This window comes from Atractosteus spatula, chromosome 3 (assembly GCF_055471065.1).
Source record: "Atractosteus spatula isolate fAtrSpa1 chromosome 3, fAtrSpa1.hap1, whole genome shotgun sequence".
NCBI classification, from domain to species: Eukaryota; Metazoa; Chordata; class Actinopteri; order Semionotiformes; family Lepisosteidae; genus Atractosteus; species Atractosteus spatula.
The window spans coordinates 27,636,258-27,654,090 of record NC_142708.1 but is presented as its reverse complement, the minus strand read 5'-3'; the positions used below and the strand labels follow the sequence as shown (position 1 = coordinate 27,654,090).

At 38.7% G+C, this 17,833-nt stretch overlaps 1 protein-coding gene across 1 annotated transcript in view; it reads left to right on the top strand.

Annotated features, from left to right (window-relative positions):
- zswim6 (zinc finger, SWIM-type containing 6) overlaps positions 1-17,833 on the top strand; it is a 93,274-nt gene that overhangs the window by 60,299 nt on the left and 15,142 nt on the right. The window contains exons 3-8 of the mRNA XM_088910909.1: positions 2,984-3,132; positions 3,822-3,972; positions 14,068-14,247; positions 15,035-15,211; positions 15,509-15,655; positions 16,289-16,435. Of these exons, the coding sequence (XP_088767035.1) occupies positions 2,984-3,132; positions 3,822-3,972; positions 14,068-14,247; positions 15,035-15,211; positions 15,509-15,655; positions 16,289-16,435 (951 nt within the window). The remainder of the gene's footprint in view (positions 1-2,983; positions 3,133-3,821; positions 3,973-14,067; positions 14,248-15,034; positions 15,212-15,508; positions 15,656-16,288; positions 16,436-17,833) is intronic.

Sequence of the window (17,833 nt, the reverse complement as noted above, 5' to 3'; positions counted from 1 at the left end):
GGTTTCAGCAGACCGGCAGGACAGATGACCATCCAAGATCCGGTCCCCTCGAGTGACCACACCAGAGCAGGGCCGACAGTTTCAGTTCATTTTAGTTCTGCTACCCGTATTGCTACTGAAACTGCCAGCAGACGCAATGGCCACATCACTGGCAGAAAAGTGAGGCTCCATGCTGCTGACCTTAGAGCAAGGCGACCACCTAGACGTCACACCTGACTGGCTCGGGCCAGACAAGAGGCTGTGATGGACTCGTTACTAGTGGCACCAGGTCCTCTTCCCCGATGAGTCACTCTTCAGACTGTTCCACGCAGACAGGCCAGAGTGTGGAGGAGGAGGTGTCGTTTCTTTTTCCCCATCAGTGTATATATATAGTGTTTACAAAAGGCAACTTTGAATGCTTTATAATCAAAGAATAATTTCAATTGAAAATATAATTCTGTAATTGTGTACAGTACAAACACATTGTAACAATTTTGGTGGGGTCCAAGCCTTTTGCTTGTTATTGAAGACATGCGATCACAGGTAAAAAAAAAACCAACTCATTAACTGTTCGATTTATGATAAGAGGACGCTGTAGAACCATAGTTGAAAGCATTGTTCTTGGTTAAAAAAATAATAAACCCTTGTATTGATATAGTGTTTTTCATCCCTAAGGGCCACAGTTTGCTTTACATTTAGGAGGGCATCACCATCAATGACGAGTATAGCACCCACCCTGGGTGACAAATCTGCAATACTGGTTAGGCGAGAAAATCGGAATTTACCCTTTCAAATTAACGGATAATTGTAGGTGGGTTAGATTTTCAAACTCGGAGTAGAATTTATCCAAGACATAAGGAATGACACCCCTACTCATGCAGACTGTGCCATGAGATCTAATGACCAACTAAAATCTCATTCAAAGGATGGTGCTTCCTATTGGAATATATTCCCTCACCATACTGAGTAATTGGTTTGGAAATTGTGGCCCAGAAGGGACAGTGACACCTACTGGTATACCAATGGTCTGGTATTCAGTTGTTGTTTACCCAGCTTATTATAAAATTAAAATCCATGTGCAAAGCATAATAATTTCCAGTTTAAGTAATTCTCAGCTTTGGATTAGTAGAAATTGATTTTCCCTTTAGAGACGTATTGTGCACAGGTATTCTAAGAGGTTGCTGCGATTGATTTAGATAATCTCCTTCTAAACCCTTAAATCTACCCACGCCTGGTACTGGTGCAAATTGTATTTACAATCAGACATTGACAGCATGGGTTTGGACTATTCTTGGTGTAACTATTACAGAGCTGCTCAAAAGGCCATGTTTTGTATAACGAAGGCCATTAGAGCAAGATTAGTATTTTTTTCTAATCATAAGGTGTTAAAATTGTGTATTATACTTTACACTTTTTTCCCCTACAGTAATAAATAGAATTCTGAAACTGCTTCTGCCACTGTAATATTATGATTATGAATTAGGTGTAATTTTAAAAAAGAAAGTCTTCACTGCTGTAACTTGCATGTGAATTTCTCTTTTCCATGTCTGGTCTGATAACTTATTTCGCAATTTATAGCTAGGACTTCCAGAATCTGTATGTTATAGCAGTTCAGAAAATAATCGCGTGGTAGTACTCGGTGACTGTCCCTATTAAAACAATGCAGTGTTGATGTGTGTCGAAGTGAAGGACTGGGAAATTACCAGCTGGACCCCTGTTTGCATGAAGTTGATGTTGGCCTGGGACCCAAGGCTGTACTGACCCTAACGTTTCCATAGCCTTGGTGTGGATGTTTGGTTTGGACTGAAACGCTACAGCACATGAAACCACAATGATCTTTACCACTCGGTGAGAGGAGGACAGGCAGGAACACATTGCGCTTGTCTTGTGTATCCTGTTCTCCTCTGTACAGCGTGGTGGAAATGGTACGTTTGTTCGTTGCCATTCGTTGTGTCAGAAACTGGCCCATCCAAGATCGGAAAGTTGATGTGTAAGAAGCGTGGAAAAAATATATTATAATGTCATTTGTCAGGGCTTGTTCAAAGGAAGTTTGGAAAATTGGTGAGTTACCTTAGACATACTACTGGCAGGCCTAAACAGGATTTACATCTAAGTGAAATTTGTACCGTAAGCTCTTTATAGCTTTACATTCAATTGTAGTGACCAAAAAGGAATTACATTTGTAACATGATGTTTGTATGACTTGATAACATGGTGTATATACTGTATATCTTCTACTGTGTATATATATATACAACTAATGATGGTTTCTGAACTTGATTAGTTTACAGCATTGATGATTTTAACATTTTCCTCTTTGTTTTTCGTTTATTTTGTTGTACTCTGTTTCCACCTGTATATATTGCTGCATTTTAAAGTTCCTCAGCACCATGTCCTGCTGATTAAATAGAACTGGTTTTCAAGCTCAGTTATTTTATCTTCAGGTCAAATGGTGGAGATTGTTAAAGAAGGCAACCCAAAGTCTCTGTAACAACAACGGTACCCATAAGCTCAAAAATATAAAGTTCACTGTGCAGTTTTTGTGATAATGTATCTGATTAATAGAATTTGGTATATTTTTCCCTGTAATATTTTGTGCTGTTTTACTTCCTGAGATCATCTGATGCTTTGACATTGTATGAACATAAACTGTTGTCTGAAAATGGACTGAACTACATCTGACAGATATGAAAGGTGGATAACAAGTAAAAACACGTAATAAACCCAGCAGCTATTGTATATGCAACTTAAGTGTTCAATTTACCATGGAATTTATCCAAAGGGATAAAATCTGTAACGCTATAACACACAGCCACTGACGCATAATAGAATGATCTAAAATGGGTTTTACTAAAATAAAGCCAGAAATGCCTCAACTCTGTGTTTTTGGTAAAGAAAAAACATTGCAAGTCATCCAGCGGCCCTACAGGATAACTTTTGAAGCACCGTGGCACCTCCGTCTTCCCAGGCTGTGAGTAAGGCTGTGTCTGGGTTGTCCCTGCAGGAGCCCCCGACCCCACGGCAGGAGCCAGTATAGACGACGAGAACTGCTGGCACCTGGACGAAGAGCAGGTCCAGGAGCAGGTAAAACTCTTCCTCTCCCAGGGAGGGTACCATGGGTCTGGGAAGCAGCTCAACCTGCTCTTCGCAAAGGTATGCTTCTCTCCCAGCCGACACGCTTCCTTCACCCACCCAGTCGATAGCGCAGCTGACATTTTCCAGAATTGCACTCCCTTGCAGAAATGCCACAGCATCTGGGGTCGTACTAGAGAAGAGGCTTTTACAATTTTAACCTGCAGGATACAATCTGCTAGTCCTTAAATGCCTCAGAAAAATCCATGTTTTTCCTACTCACTTTTGAATTTTAGCAGAAAACCAACAGGTTTAATTGCTGAAAAACCTAGCTAGCAATGATCTAACATCCAGTTCTGTTCTTAATGGATATGAGTAGGTACATTTAAAATACAATAAAGGCATGTTAAGGAAATGTTTTTTGTAAGAATTTATTTTATTTTCTAAAGAAATATTATGTGAGTTTTGTCATGCACTAAGGTTGATTTTGTTTTCCATATTGCCTTGTTTAGTATTGTTTGGAGCAGTTCTGTAACATAGAGCACTATGTTTGCTGAGACTTGTATAAATGAACGTTTGATGCCCTTATGTCTTATTCATTTGTTACGGGAAGATACGTTGCCTTTTAACTGCAGTTTGCCCGTTGACAGTGGATAAGCAAAGGAATCGTCATGTCTGGGAAAAAATATGTATGTTAGACAGACCTCCACGTTTCGTGCAGGAGTCTGCATTTCTTGACCTGTTTGCTAATAGCGGTGTGTTTTTGCTAGGTTCGCGAGATGCTGAAGATGAGGGATTCTAACGGCGCACGCATGCTAACCTTGATAACAGAGCAGTTCATGGCAGATCCTCGCCTTTCGCTTTGGAGGCAGCAAGGCACCACCATGACTGACAAGTACAGGCAGCTCTGGGACGAATTAGGTAAATGCCACCAATTGTGAAGAAAAGAATACACCACAAAATGTCCAAACACAAGAAAGGAATATCTGTATTGTCATTTTCTTCTGCCATGGTGCACATGGCACTTTGAATTTGCACATTCTTGAAGCATTAAACATTTTTTTTCCAGATCAATCGGTATGGGAATACATTAAAAAGGAATAGGAACAGGCATACACAATCACGCTATTGTACTGGTTTAGAAGTGCCATTATGAAATGCACAATAAGCAAGGTAATAGATGCACGTGTATTGTATGTCTTTTTTTTTTTTCTCCTCCTCTAAGCAAAACAAGAAGGATGCACATTCAGTTTAATAGAAGCTGGCTTGCTACAGCACACTGCCTGCCAACGTTTAAAGCTTGAGACATTTTGTCAATTTTGGCTTGGCATTGCTTAGCCAGTACAATAGCATAAGCTCCATTCCCTTGGTGGACCAGTTGAGTAATGATCCTTTCATTAAAACTTAAGCAATGTGTTCTGCAGTGCAGGGCTTTCAGGGTAATTGAAGGAATGAATTTGGGAAGTGACTGCAGCTCGAAATGCAGACTGTGCATGGGGATAACTTCCATCATGGCCAGCATTCAGATGATCTGCAAAACATAGGCCAGAATTTACAAGAGAGGATCTAAACCTGTTGATAGAAGGAAGGATTTGTTAAATAATGCTGAGTAGGTGCAGTATTTTTAAAAGATTGGGAACACAATTGCTCTGTTTTCAATTGACATTAATTAAAAAAGGTTAATCATATAGCTCGAAGGATGGTAGGTTGGGTCTTCATAGAAAGAATAGGGAACACCGGTAACTGGAGTAGGTCTGGCATAATTAATAACTTGTTTTATCAGGGTAGCTAAGAAGGTCTAGAAAATACAACGTCTTCATGTATCTTGTGGAGAACAGGTTGCCGTTATTAATGCTATTAATAGACATTGTACTTGTGATATTAGTTGTTAGAATTACAGTGTCCTCAAAAGGTGTTTGGGCAGTAGCCTCAAAACAGTTATTTTTGCTTTAAATTCAGGCATTTGTGTATGTAATCATTAGATAACTATTAACCACATTATATATGTTTTGAAGATTGATGTAGCATTTACTGTTAAAAACTAAAAATCAAAACAATTACACCATTACAATTATATTGAATGTGAAAAATATAAAAGAATACATCAATTGGAAGTTACCAGAAATCAAAAGTGATTTTTATTTTAGAGACAATGGAAATTAAAATCTTTTGTCCAGTTTATGACTAAGCACTCTTTACAGTATTGTGAAAAGCTGTTTAGTGGAAACTCATGCTGTATTGTATGTTGAAGAGCTGCTTAGCGTAGAAGATTGCCCTGTAACAGTTCTGTGATGAAGCTCGAGTATAATCTAAGCACCCTGGATAAGGGAATTAAAAAGCAATAGTGGAGGTAGCAGAGAAGTTCTACTTTGAGAGAATCCATTTTCTTGCTATAAATGGTTAATATGTGGCAAAAGGGCATTTTCGAAGTGCATGTTAAAGCGTGGCATGGAAGTAAATTACTAGGAGCAGATGCAATCCAGTAACAATTTTCATTCATTTATTTATTTAGCCTTTAAAGCATTTTGAGGTCCATTGGGCAACAAGCTAGAAATGGAATGTGCTTATTGACCTCCCCCTCTCAACGCAGGCAGCATTGAATTTCTCATTTTCCGAACTGAATTGAATGTGTAGGGTTTATGCTCTCACTTATGCCTGCTTATCATTGGAGCAGAGATTATTCTGATTTATGTAACGTAGGGGACAAAAAAAAGTCCAGGAGATCAAACTTCCCCTTTACTCTTTTGCCTTTGATATTTTTTTTGTTAAGAAATAGCTCAGTGTCTGGGGCGCTGGCTACAGAAATTTCAGAATTGAAGTCTTACTCCCTCAGCAATAACCTGTTCCTGTCCAACAGTCACGGGGTTCTGATATGAATGTCCTTATTTTGTTTTTTAAGCAACTAGAAGAAGGGTTGGGGAACGCTGGACTGAAGAATAAGATTAACATTTACGGACTAGCAAAGGAATAGCATCGCTGCAGAACTGTAGTTTTTGAGTTATGCACTCGGGCAGTTGCAGGCTCGCAGGAGCAGAAAGAGCGGTTCTGAGAAGGATCTGTTACTGGCGTTTGCTGCGGGTGTCAGTGTGTGAAGTGAAATTGCCAGCCCTTTAGCCACGTGGATAATACAGTCGCTGAAGACCACAGCAAGACTGCTGCTCTCTTCCCTCCCTTCTTCATCTCAGTCCTGTGTCAACATACTGCCTGCTGCGTGGAGAATTTCATCTCGGGAATTGACGTGCACAAACTTACTATCTGTGGTTCACTATCTTAGTGCAAAGGCTGTAAGTCCTATTTACAGTAAAGGTAGGGGTGATGCCTGTGACTTCATCTTAAAAAAAAATGTAATGCAAAACAACCATTTTATTGCTGTGCTGCGTGCTAGCGAATGAATCATTAGACTTGTCAGCCTAAAACCCAGCCATAATTGGAGCAGCTACTGTTATCAAAGCTGGGCCGTTCTCATGACAGCTTAATAAAGCTGAAACTGTTAAATTAAATCCCCAATGCTTAATCTGATGAAAGCAGTCAGGTAGAAGAATCTGAGACGAGTGTCCATGGCTTGGCGGAATGAGGAAACCCAACAGCTTGTCAACACAGAGAGATTACTGTAACAGATTTATCAGGGCTCCCAAGATATTGGTCCCTCCCACCGCAATGAAATCTCTCCTTTGTTAGGAAACAAAAGAATGTTTTATTGCCTGCTTTCAAATTCAGGGTGCCACTCGTGGTTATTAATTTTACTTTTCAGAAGTGCGTGCTGTGATATTTAATCTGTTTTAAAATTACAGAACCAGTGGTCTGCCTGTTAAAAGGTTTATTTATTAAAAGAATCCGGATGTATCCGTTGTGACAATATTTGAGCCTTGTTTTGTGCCCGTGTGTGATGAGTGCTTAGAGGCAAAACTGTAACAGAGGAGTTGGATTCTCAACGTGGGCTCGACAAGAGAAAAATGAGGAGTGGCATCTGTACGTTTGGATGCTGTACAGTTTGTAATATTGCTTTAATTAATGCATGTTGAGTTTTTTATAATAAGCATCTTCCATTTCCGAATCTAGGTTATTTTTTTTTGGGGGGGGAAATAGGTCATGACTTTTCCCTACTGACCTAATTATTCCTGCCAAGGGTAATCCTGCTATTGTCTGAAAATTAGTTCTAAATAGTAACAATGGAAAAGAAATCTATGCTCCGCTGAACCTATGTTAAAAGAAGCAGAAATTGTTTACTATTAATTTTGTTTTTCGCTTTTCCCCCCTTTCCCCTATCCTTATGTGGCTTACCGTTATCTCATTATAATGAATTACAGCTTATAGAGCTCAGCGGGTCCCGAATGTCCGATTTTTGGGCTAAGTGAAGAAATAAGGTAGCAGGCTTTATATGGATTATCAAGTGTTTACATATAATCAGAAGACAGTTGGAGTCAGTCTAGACTGTATCTCGGCGAGAGCGACGCATTCTGTCGGCTTTGTTCTTTTTCTGTGTGCCTCCTTCTCCAGTGCTGGGGATTGGCAAAAGGTGCAGCGCCTCATTTTAAAAAAAAAACATCACGGCAGAGAGAAACACAAGGATCAATTCGCAGTGACAGGATCGCGGTGGCATGCACCTTCTGCCTTCAGAAAAACATGCAGCAATTAAAAAGAAATCTCAACCAGTGAGATTACTCAAAGTACATTGGGGCTCACACACTCTCCCCCCTCTCTCTCTCTCTCTGCCCCACCCCCCATCAGTGCTGCAGGTAATCTATTGCATTAATCATGCAGCCCATGTGAAATGCACAGGGAGTGATTAAACTATCATACACAATACCATCAGCATGAAACACACGTCAAGACCAATACATCAAAGTTTAATTCAGTAAATAGAATGAATTAGAGCAAAAATAAAACATTCTTTTGTCTGTGAAACTGTACCTCGGTGGATTGGCAGAGACTCCAGGAAGGAACAGTTTCTGCAGTCATATCCATAACTGCTATGTGCTATACAGCACTCCTGTTTTTCTAGGGAAAAACCCTTTTTAGTTAACAACCAGAAAGTGAATCCCCTTGTACATTCTGTGTATTTTCAATTTTGTAATAGCATTTTTGTGAGTTGATGGCCGTACAAATCATTGCTGTACTGTTAATTATGAATTATTGTGATGTTTTAGAGCTGTCGTGTATTAAGGCCTACATTGGTCCTTTAATGTTGATCATTCTAGTTTTTGTATTATTGTATTAAAATACTGTGAATTAGATTCAAATAATCTAACACAGAAGTATCATGATCTTATAATTTTCATGACTGGCTCCCATTTAAGATTTGAAGTTCTTTTCATTTGTTCCTGTATGTTATTGTACATAGTTTTCTGAAATTGAAAGTTATGATGTTTTCAACACAGGACTAAACTTAAAAACTCTGAAGTGGATTTTGAGTTTGAAAAAGGAGTATACAGATAATGTGGATGCTAAAATTTGGGAGATGTAATTAGTGACAGACCACAGGGATATGTTTTGGGAATATTGCTTACCTCAGTTATATCAGTGATCTAGATCCGTGCGTCAACTGATCAAGTTTGTAAATTACTCCTAAACAGGAGGATTAGCAAACCTTTTTTTTGTACATCTGTGGAAGCTACAGAAGAAATTCAAAAAGATTTTGATAGAATTGAAGGTGGAGCAGACACCTGGCAGATGATATTAAATTTTGATTGCTGCAGAGCATCACATACAGGTAGCAAACAATAAAATATATATATATAACAGTGAGCTCTAAGAATCTGTTTATGAAAAAAGCATAGGTGCTTGTGTTGACATGTACATCAAGACAATTTGGGGAAACATTAAAAATAATTAAAAGAACAGATTTTAATTTAGTTTCATTTAGAATATTGTCAAATTTTGAGCAAATCCTCAAACCAGAGGACAGGGACTGAATATGTTCCATTGAGTAATGCCTTAACAAGCTTTAGGAGATTAATCTTTTTAGTCTTGAACAATGAAGACTAAGAGGGTCCCGGATTCAAGTATTTAAATTCCTCAAAGGCAACCCAACAGACTTCTTCAGAATCAACAGTGAACCATGAACCAAGCACACAAATGGTAACTAAGGGGAAGTGCATCTAAAACTGAGAATGGGAGAAGGAGAGGCAGTTTTAACAAGCAAAACAGGCAAACTGGTCTTCTCCTTTTTTTTAGTTTTCTTATGTTTTCATGTCAGGAGTGGTACAGCATTTAATGATTTGTGGCACTTTATTTGGAGAATTCCGTGTATGGAATAAGTCTCTTCAGCTGTGTATTATTGAGGGTAATTGATTAAATTCTGAGTGAGAACAGAAACTTTAATGTGTTTTATAATTCATTCCTATTTTTGTTTGGTGAAAAATGCATTTTAAAGTAATTCATCCATGTCCTAGCAGAGATCTAAGTAGCAGCACAGCTATTCACAGCTGTTACATATTTCCTACAATTTTTGGACTCAAAAATGTCTGTTTTTACCATGCCTGGAGAAAAAAAATGATTTGCAAAACTTTCAATTGCAGATAGTTGTCAGGGATGCCAAGTTAATTAGCCTGCCATATATTTGAACATTGTTACCATGAGCAAGAAACTAAACTTTGCTTAATACCGAAAACTGTTTGCAAATTAGCTAGTTATTTAAAAAAAAAAATTAATGTCACCTTTAGAAACCAAGTTGCACATTTATGTTTTTTCATGTCTTGATTGAGCTGGGACCTGAACTTAGGTGATGAATGTCACCTTATTCTGGTCCTTAACTTGCAGGCCCCAGTACCACCTTCTCTTAGGAGCTTGTGAATGTCTCCTCATTTTAATGAATTCACCTTCATCTCTCTGTGGTGTTAATATCAAATTGCAGTGCACAGCATGACTTATTTTCCAATTATCTTTTGGAAAGGTGAGATTTGCATACCAGGCTGCAATTCCTCTCTGTTTGTCACATCTAATAGTTTCAGTACGGATTCACTTTGCAGATTAATAATGGTTCATTTATAGTTGTCTTGTTTAGTCAGAATAGCTTGGTTTTGCAAGTTGGAAGTATTGCACTTAATAAAAGATCTCCTGACACAAAAATGCTTGTTGCTTGAATTCTGTAACTTTGGTTTAGTGTTTTAATTTGTCAGTTTTTTTTAAGCATTATGTTAAGAAGAACTATGTGTAGAAGGATAAGGAAATAATCTAAAAGATTCACTCCATCTCATTGTGGGGTATTTTTGGACACATGAGGGAATACATGTTGGGCACTGCTCGTTAAATTAGAAGACAGAGTTTGTGTTGTACAATGTATAAGGAATCGTATATCCGGTGTATTGTTTCACGTGTAGTTTGTACAGGGATAAAGTAAAAAAAAAAATGTACATCTTTCTTTTCATCATGCACTATTTCAAGCTCCAGTTTTGATCTAACAGTTTGAAAAAGTGCATCATACTATTTTAAAATGTGGGGCCTCATATTTTCATCAGGATAAGACCAAGCTTTTCTCGAAGAAATTCAGAACATAAAGAGGAAAATTAAGAATTGACACTTTAATAACCTGCTGAAAAAACAAAAACATTGTACTTTAAATAAGTTAATATGAATTACACCTTTAGCCAAAATTCTAACCAGTACAATTTACACTGTAAATTCTTACAGGAAAAAGTACTCATTTTAAAAAGATATATCCTATTTGTTTTTTTGGAATTACCTTTGGTTATCTTTATCTTTTTGCTGCTTTGTGGTAAGAGCAAACGGTTAACAAATTCTTCAAAAGTTCAAAAATGTATTTTTTTTTGTATAAAATGTCACTAATCTTACTCATAATAAACATGACAAAGTCATGCATTGTCCTATCAGAACCCACTAGTTAGGACTAAAGGAAAAATAATATATTGCAATAGCTGAAGTGTGGTGATGATAATTCTGGTGTGGCTAAATATTTCAAAGTAAGATATGTGGTGTTCCTATAGTTGTCTAGTGGAATTGCTGAAAACTGGTTAATTGCCGTTTTACTCTTCATATGTACTGAAGTGTTTGCTGCCACTTTTGGTAAGTTACATTATAGAGCTCAGTGGGTGAACTCGGTTTGAATGCTATACACGTCTTACCTGAAATAACTATAGGATTTGATATCCTTGCTTCTTTCTCATCATGGGTGTTCACATGTTGTTAAAACAAAGTCTGTAGAGTTCTAACTGCATGGTTCAGAGGTCTTTATGAACTTTGCTTTTACAAAATCACATAGAAAAAAATGCTCACCCTCTGGCCACAAGACAATGGCAAGGGAGAAACTTCTCCCTGGAAAAAATGCGTATCTTTCTAAAACAGAGCATAGGGCTATGTTCATGTTCCCAGTCAGGAATTCCTCAAATTCAAGGAGTAGTGGGTGTGTACAGTAGCAGAACTCCTGACCCGAGAACTGGACGCCCGTTTGATGTCATGCCTCTGTTCTGGCGGAGTTTGTGTGACTTTGGCCAAATGAATTGAAGTCCACAGGGACTATACAGAAAGCTGAAATAAAGAATATTTTCTGCAGCTTGAATCCTTTTAAAAGTGTGTTGTCCTAATAGGTTATTGACTCGTACATATCCATTTTATAATCAAAGCTTAAATGACTGATACTGCTTCCTAAATTTTAAAGAAATATTTAACTAGTAGCACAGTGTCACTAAAATATATCCTTGTGATCTTAGAGAGGAGCTTTACATAGCTTAGAGTTATTCTTGACAGGAAGTATAAGATCAGATCACTTTATTAGCCACATACAATTTCTTGCATTAGGAATTTGTCTTTTCTCATACCCCAGCTTGCTCTCCATGAGCCACACAGACAGGGAGAGAAGCTGGGGGTCAGAGTGCAGAGTCAGCCATTTATACGGCACCCCTGGAGCAGTTGGGGTTAAGGACCTTGCTCAGGGGCCCAACAGAGTAGGATTCCTAAGTATTTCAGTCCATCTTGTTAATATGGAACATTTTTAACATTAGATGATACCCCACCCCCGACACCTTTGATTACAGCGTCAGTGTTCCTTGTGGAATGGCTGTACATGTAGAAAATTCAAACACCTCTGGAAGGCTGTGGAGAGGAGCAGGGCATGGCGTGCGAAGCCTGTTGTCCTAAAGTGATCGCCTCGCCAAAACCTGATCATAGCTACCCTTTCTAGACCATGTCCTGTGGGACTAATGCCAACACACAGTGTGCCTTTCACTCAAGATAATGCCCTTCCTACCTGCTTTCCTTTGGTTTCTTCATAGATGCAGTGTGTGCTTAGGTTGAGACTTTAGCCACCCCAGTAAAACAGTGTTATTCTCTCAGCAGTACACTGCTTTCGACCTTTGTTGTAACAATTCTATGCTTTTCATTCACTGAGGATGATAATGTTAATAGTCTTCGCTTGCCTGCAACGAAGCACATTAAGCTGCAATAATTATAGCCCGGTAACACCATGTTGTCGTTTTTAAAACAGCCAGCATTTAAATTTGACCTAGATTAATATATTTATTGTTATTTAGAGACGCTTTACTGCATTTCATTTTAACATTGAATTGATGATTTGCCCCATTAGCGTACTGCAGCTGTTATCAAAAGATGAAATAAGCGAGGCGGCTCTGAAGCAGTGCGTTCTCCTTGTGAAAATGTACTGCCCTGTGCTATCTCCCTCATCGCATCCGACAGTCCAGGTTCGCAAAGTGACAGCTAACGGAAATGAGGTGGCTGATGTGTTTCGTCTGTGTCCTGGGAGGCCGGATCAGAGCCACCGCTGCCCTGTTACTCATGCGAGACAGGGCAGCCCAGGGACTGGGAGGATGTGTGAAATGGTGGTGCAAATCATGTTTCCTTTTGACTTTCTCCAAACAAAGGGAGGGAGGGCCCAGGAGCTCGGTGGTGAAAAATTGGTGTCAGACATCCTCTTGGTAACAGTACATGCTAATAAAGACTTAATGGCCTTTCCTAAGCAATTGGCTTCCCTGCGGTTTTCGGTAGGCACCAAGAGAAGTCTTTGCAATTTGGCTTCTTTGATTTTTTTTTGAGTGGTGAAAAACAACTAACAATGTAGACAAAACAACGAGAAAAAACAGCCTTGTTTTCATAATGTCTTTCACAACTGGCCTACCTTGTCTTCTACCTTAGCTGTCTGCCCAGCAAACTGTATGAAGTATACATCTAGGAATGCAAAGACGCCAAAAACCTAAACATTTTGTCTATATTCAAGTCGGACAAGCTTATTTGTATAGTCACCTCAATTATTTTTACCCGTCTCAACCATTAAAGCTGTGCAGCTTCTGTAGAGTTCAGAGGTGTGGCCTGGCCTGTTTTCAGTTCTACCTGAGAAGGATTAATCCCACTTAATTAGCCGTTTTCTGAATTTCGTCTATGTTCTACACATTTTTAGACAGAAAACATATATGAATTGTGAAAGGAATGTATTTACACATCCACATCATTTGTTAGCTATGAGTCTGGGCAGAGAGGGCAATTTTTTCCCCTCTTTTGTCGGAGAAGATTTACTTTCCTTCGACTGTTTTGAAATAGAGGTAGACTAACTCCTATTAATGAGCCTTTGCTTATTATAGTATTCAGTTTACGGTGAACTGACGTTGCTGGCTGTAGTGAGCACTGCTGTGAAACTTTTAATTGAAGTAACTTAGTACTAAAAGTTTTTTTTTAACTTATTTTGAACATGGCTTATAGATATGTTGGTATGAGCCCTTGATGCAGTTCAGCATGCACTTGAAAGTGAGAAAAAATTGGCCTGGGAACAGCCAGCAAGGTTAATAGAGTTAAGCAGCATAAAGCAGTATAACCTCTAACACGAGGGGCTTGCCATCTGAAATTTGAGTGAACACCTCAATTTGAACCTGAGATTCCAGATAGACCTTAGAGATGAGAATAAGGGGGGGAAATGAAGAATGTATAGCTCTTAACACAGGCTTCAGGTTATTTTATCTTCCCCCCACAAGTATTGTCAGTCCCCTGTTGCTTTTGCAGCATTTGTTGCTATCATAGTTTTTATTATTGTCTCTCACTTTTCCAAACGCCCAGGTGCCCTGTGGATGTGCATAGTCTTAAATCCTCACTGCAAGCCAGAACAGAAGGCAGGCTGGCTAAGGCAACTGAAGAAGTGGAACAGTGTGGATGTTTGTCCCTGGGAAGATGGTAACCATGGAAACGAGTTGCCCAATTTAACCAATGCCTTGCCTCAGGGTGCAAATGCTAACCAAGGTGAGCTAAGTGCAGAAAACTAGTTCTTTTAATCAACAGTCCAGCACGTTACACTCATGCAGCTTTTATAAGCCTTTGCAGGGCTAATGGAAAGATCCCAATAACCTGGAAAATTTCCTCAAGCAAAAGCGCTTAAACTTTTGTCTGTAGCAGAGAAGCCAGAATTCTGAGCAAAGTTAGAGACCTACCAAGCTCTCATTTCTAAATTTGTGCTACTCGGATGTGTCCCAATTAACACAGTTAGAAAAATAATCATCTTTTTGAGGTGGGTATTTGTTTACCTGTAGTTATGTACAGCTGAATACGATTTTGACTACTGAAGCATTTCCACTTGAGATATAGCATCTTGCATTTTTCCTATGTTTGCTTTAAATAAAGAAACACCAAACTCCCCGAGGAGCAAATCTGGTTGCTCAAGTTAAATCAGTAAATCTCCATCTTGGAAGTGGAGAACCTGGTTCTTCATTTAATAAAATCTTCCAACATAACTAAAGCTTTTCATTGCCTGAAATAGGTATCAGTCTTTAAGCCGCTATTTTGTTTTGGCATTTTTACCGGGTTTTGTTTAACTTCCTAGGCATTCAAGCTGACAGGTTTTGAGGTCTTAAAAAATTTAACAATAATCAAAAGCAACTGCTCAAAACAAACAGGTATTGTTTTATAACAACCTGAAGAGCTCCAAAGTGGAGGAATGCCAAGCCCAGGCTGAAAGAAGATAGGGCTCTTATTATCAGGCCAAAAACAACAAGAGCCTGATATGCCTGGTCTTAATTCTCTCCACCACTAGATTCAGCCAACAGGCCTCACCGGACTGTTTTCACACGAGCCATCGAAGCGTGCGATCTCCACTGGCAGGACAGCCACTTGCAGCACATTATCAGCGGTGACCTCTACAACAACTACTGTTACCATGACAACACTGAAAATTCACTCTTTGACTCTCGCGGTTGGCCCCTATGGCACGGTAAGTGGCTAAACCGGAAAGACATTTGCATGACTTGCCTCTTTGTCCAGTTTTTCTATGGCATTATAAAAAAAAGAAAGAGGAAAAAGAAAAAAAGCAACAAAAAAAAGAGGTGGCAGGGGGTGGTTAAAGAAAATTAAAGGACTCTGCCAATGGGAACAGTAGCCCCGTTGAACTGCTGGAAATAAGTGCCTGTTTTTTTTTTTTTGCTGAAGAGAATTGCTCTTTGTTCCATCTAATGCCTCATTGTTTTCCCTTTTTTTCCATCCTTCTCTCTCTTCCTCTCTGCTGTTAAAGAACATGTCCCCACAGCTTGTGCTAGGGTGGATGCACTGAGATCTCACGGTTACCCCAGAGAGGCACTGAGGCTGGCCATCGCCATCGTCAACACTCTGCGCAGGCAGCAGCAGAAACAGCTGGAGTTGTTCCGGGGACACAAGAAAGGTTTGTGATGAGCAGACTTGAGAGGAAAAAGAAGATGTCTTTAGGTTTGCAGCAAACATCTCGGCTGTGGCAGAGAAATACATAACATTGAGACCTTTGCCTTGGATATTATGAAGGAAATCAGTTACCTTTGTTTTTTTTTTTTGTTGTTGAGTCCAGTTGTTGAGTATAAATGTATTCATTAACACCAGATTGGCATAAAAGCAGGCATTTAGTCTCAATTGGTGCAGTGCTTTCTAAAACAATCCTTTCCATATCTACTGTAGATCTTCCAAACTTTTTTCAGTTTTATCAAGAAGTTTGTGGAACAACAGCAAGTCTTCGTGTGTCTGAATATTAATTTAGGAATGCATTGTTTAAGTATAAGGTAGTTAGTCACAATGGAAAAATACACTGAGACTGTTTTGACAGTCTAATGGAACCAGATGTATTGGTGAGCTGTGATATTAAAAGGAACAATATTTCACTTTTCACTTCATCTTAGGTATATGGGTCATATGCAGATAATTCTGTTCTCAATGGCTCTCCTGAAACAACCTCGGTTTGCTTATTTTCATACACACCGAGAATGAGTAGGGCATGAAAAACTACTTTAAAAAAAAAACTGTGTAGTTGATTTCCCTGTTATTTCAGAGCTGCTTCACAAAGGCGTAACGTCAGTCACCAACCTCGAGGGCTGGGTGGGACACCCCCTGGATCCAATTGGCACTCTGTTCAGCACACTGATGGAGAGCTGCCGAATGGATGAGGACGTTGCCCCAGGCTTCTCTGACTTCTCAGGTATGGCCTACACAGCCTACTCCTATAATTTCCCCATCCCCCTCATTCCTAGGAAAAGGCAAGACGTCACTGAACCATCATTTGCCTCTGATTCTTGGCAGACACTTTATGATGTTGAGGTCCATCAATTTTCCATGGAATTCTGGAAAAGAGACAGTGAAGTCCACTCTCCCAGGTTGCTGAGAAGAGATAATTAATGGCAAACTAACATGGCTGCTTAATGGTTCCTTAATATCACCATTGACTGTTGATAGAAGAGAGACCCTCAGAAACAAATATATTGAAAAGATTTAATCAGAGTGGAGATGGTAGAATGACCGTTGGGGCAGTTAGAAAGGCATTCAATGGAAGAAAAGATTAAAAGAATTAATGAAAGAAGGAAGTATATTTAAACTGTGAAAACTAGGCTAAATCTTCTCTGCTGCATTTTTAATGCATTTTAATTTTAATGTTTTTGTTCTTATTTCTTATTCATGAGGTTTGATTGAAGATATGACTGTATCACAATCATCTTACTGTAGTGTAATTAGTTATTATTACAGCCTTTAGGCTGTCCTCTACTGATTGGCCACTCCTGATGAGTCTTTAACTCTACTGTATATCTCAGTGTGTTTGTTTTAATTGGACTTCCCTTCTGTTGTTGCTGCATAAGCTCTTTGTAGTTCTTCCAAAGAGATGTGAAACCAGAGTTTTATTTAATTAAAATAGAGCCTCTTTGTTTTGAAATTAAATTGTTGTTTTTCTTAATGTTGTTACAGATTTTAGTCAGTTTAGGAGTTGTCATTTTTGAAGTTACCATCTCTTTTTTTTTAGTGGAATGAAATCTGAAATTTTAGCATTCCCTGAACTATGATTTGACTAAACTGGGCAAAGTTTAGTCTTTCATTTGTATACTAACATGAAAAGAGAATAGGACTTAATTTGTATTTATTGCTATATTAGGGGAAAACACTTGGAATTTGTCTGACAAACAAACTGCTACAAAAACTGTTGCAGACCTCCTATATTACCCATACAATAAAAGATGTAACATTTTATTAAAAAAAATATTTTATCTTATAAGCTCTAATTTTGCTTAGAACTGAGTAAAATATGCCTGAGAAGCCTTAATATTGAAGTGTAGGAAATTGAAGTTCTTATCAATTCTCTACAATAATGAAGATTTTGAGATGGAGTATATATCCTATTATAGAATATCAGCTAGGGGTTTGCAATCAGTCTTGTGCCCTTTCTTGAAAACACTTTATGAGCAACTGGACATGTTCTGAAGGTGTTCTAGTTACATATATGCCTTCCTGCAAACTGGATTGTTTTTGACTAAGAAAGCAAGAGTTTGGAGATTAACCCACATGGTTTGTGGAATCTTGGTACCTCCTTTTATATTGCTTTTTGATCTTA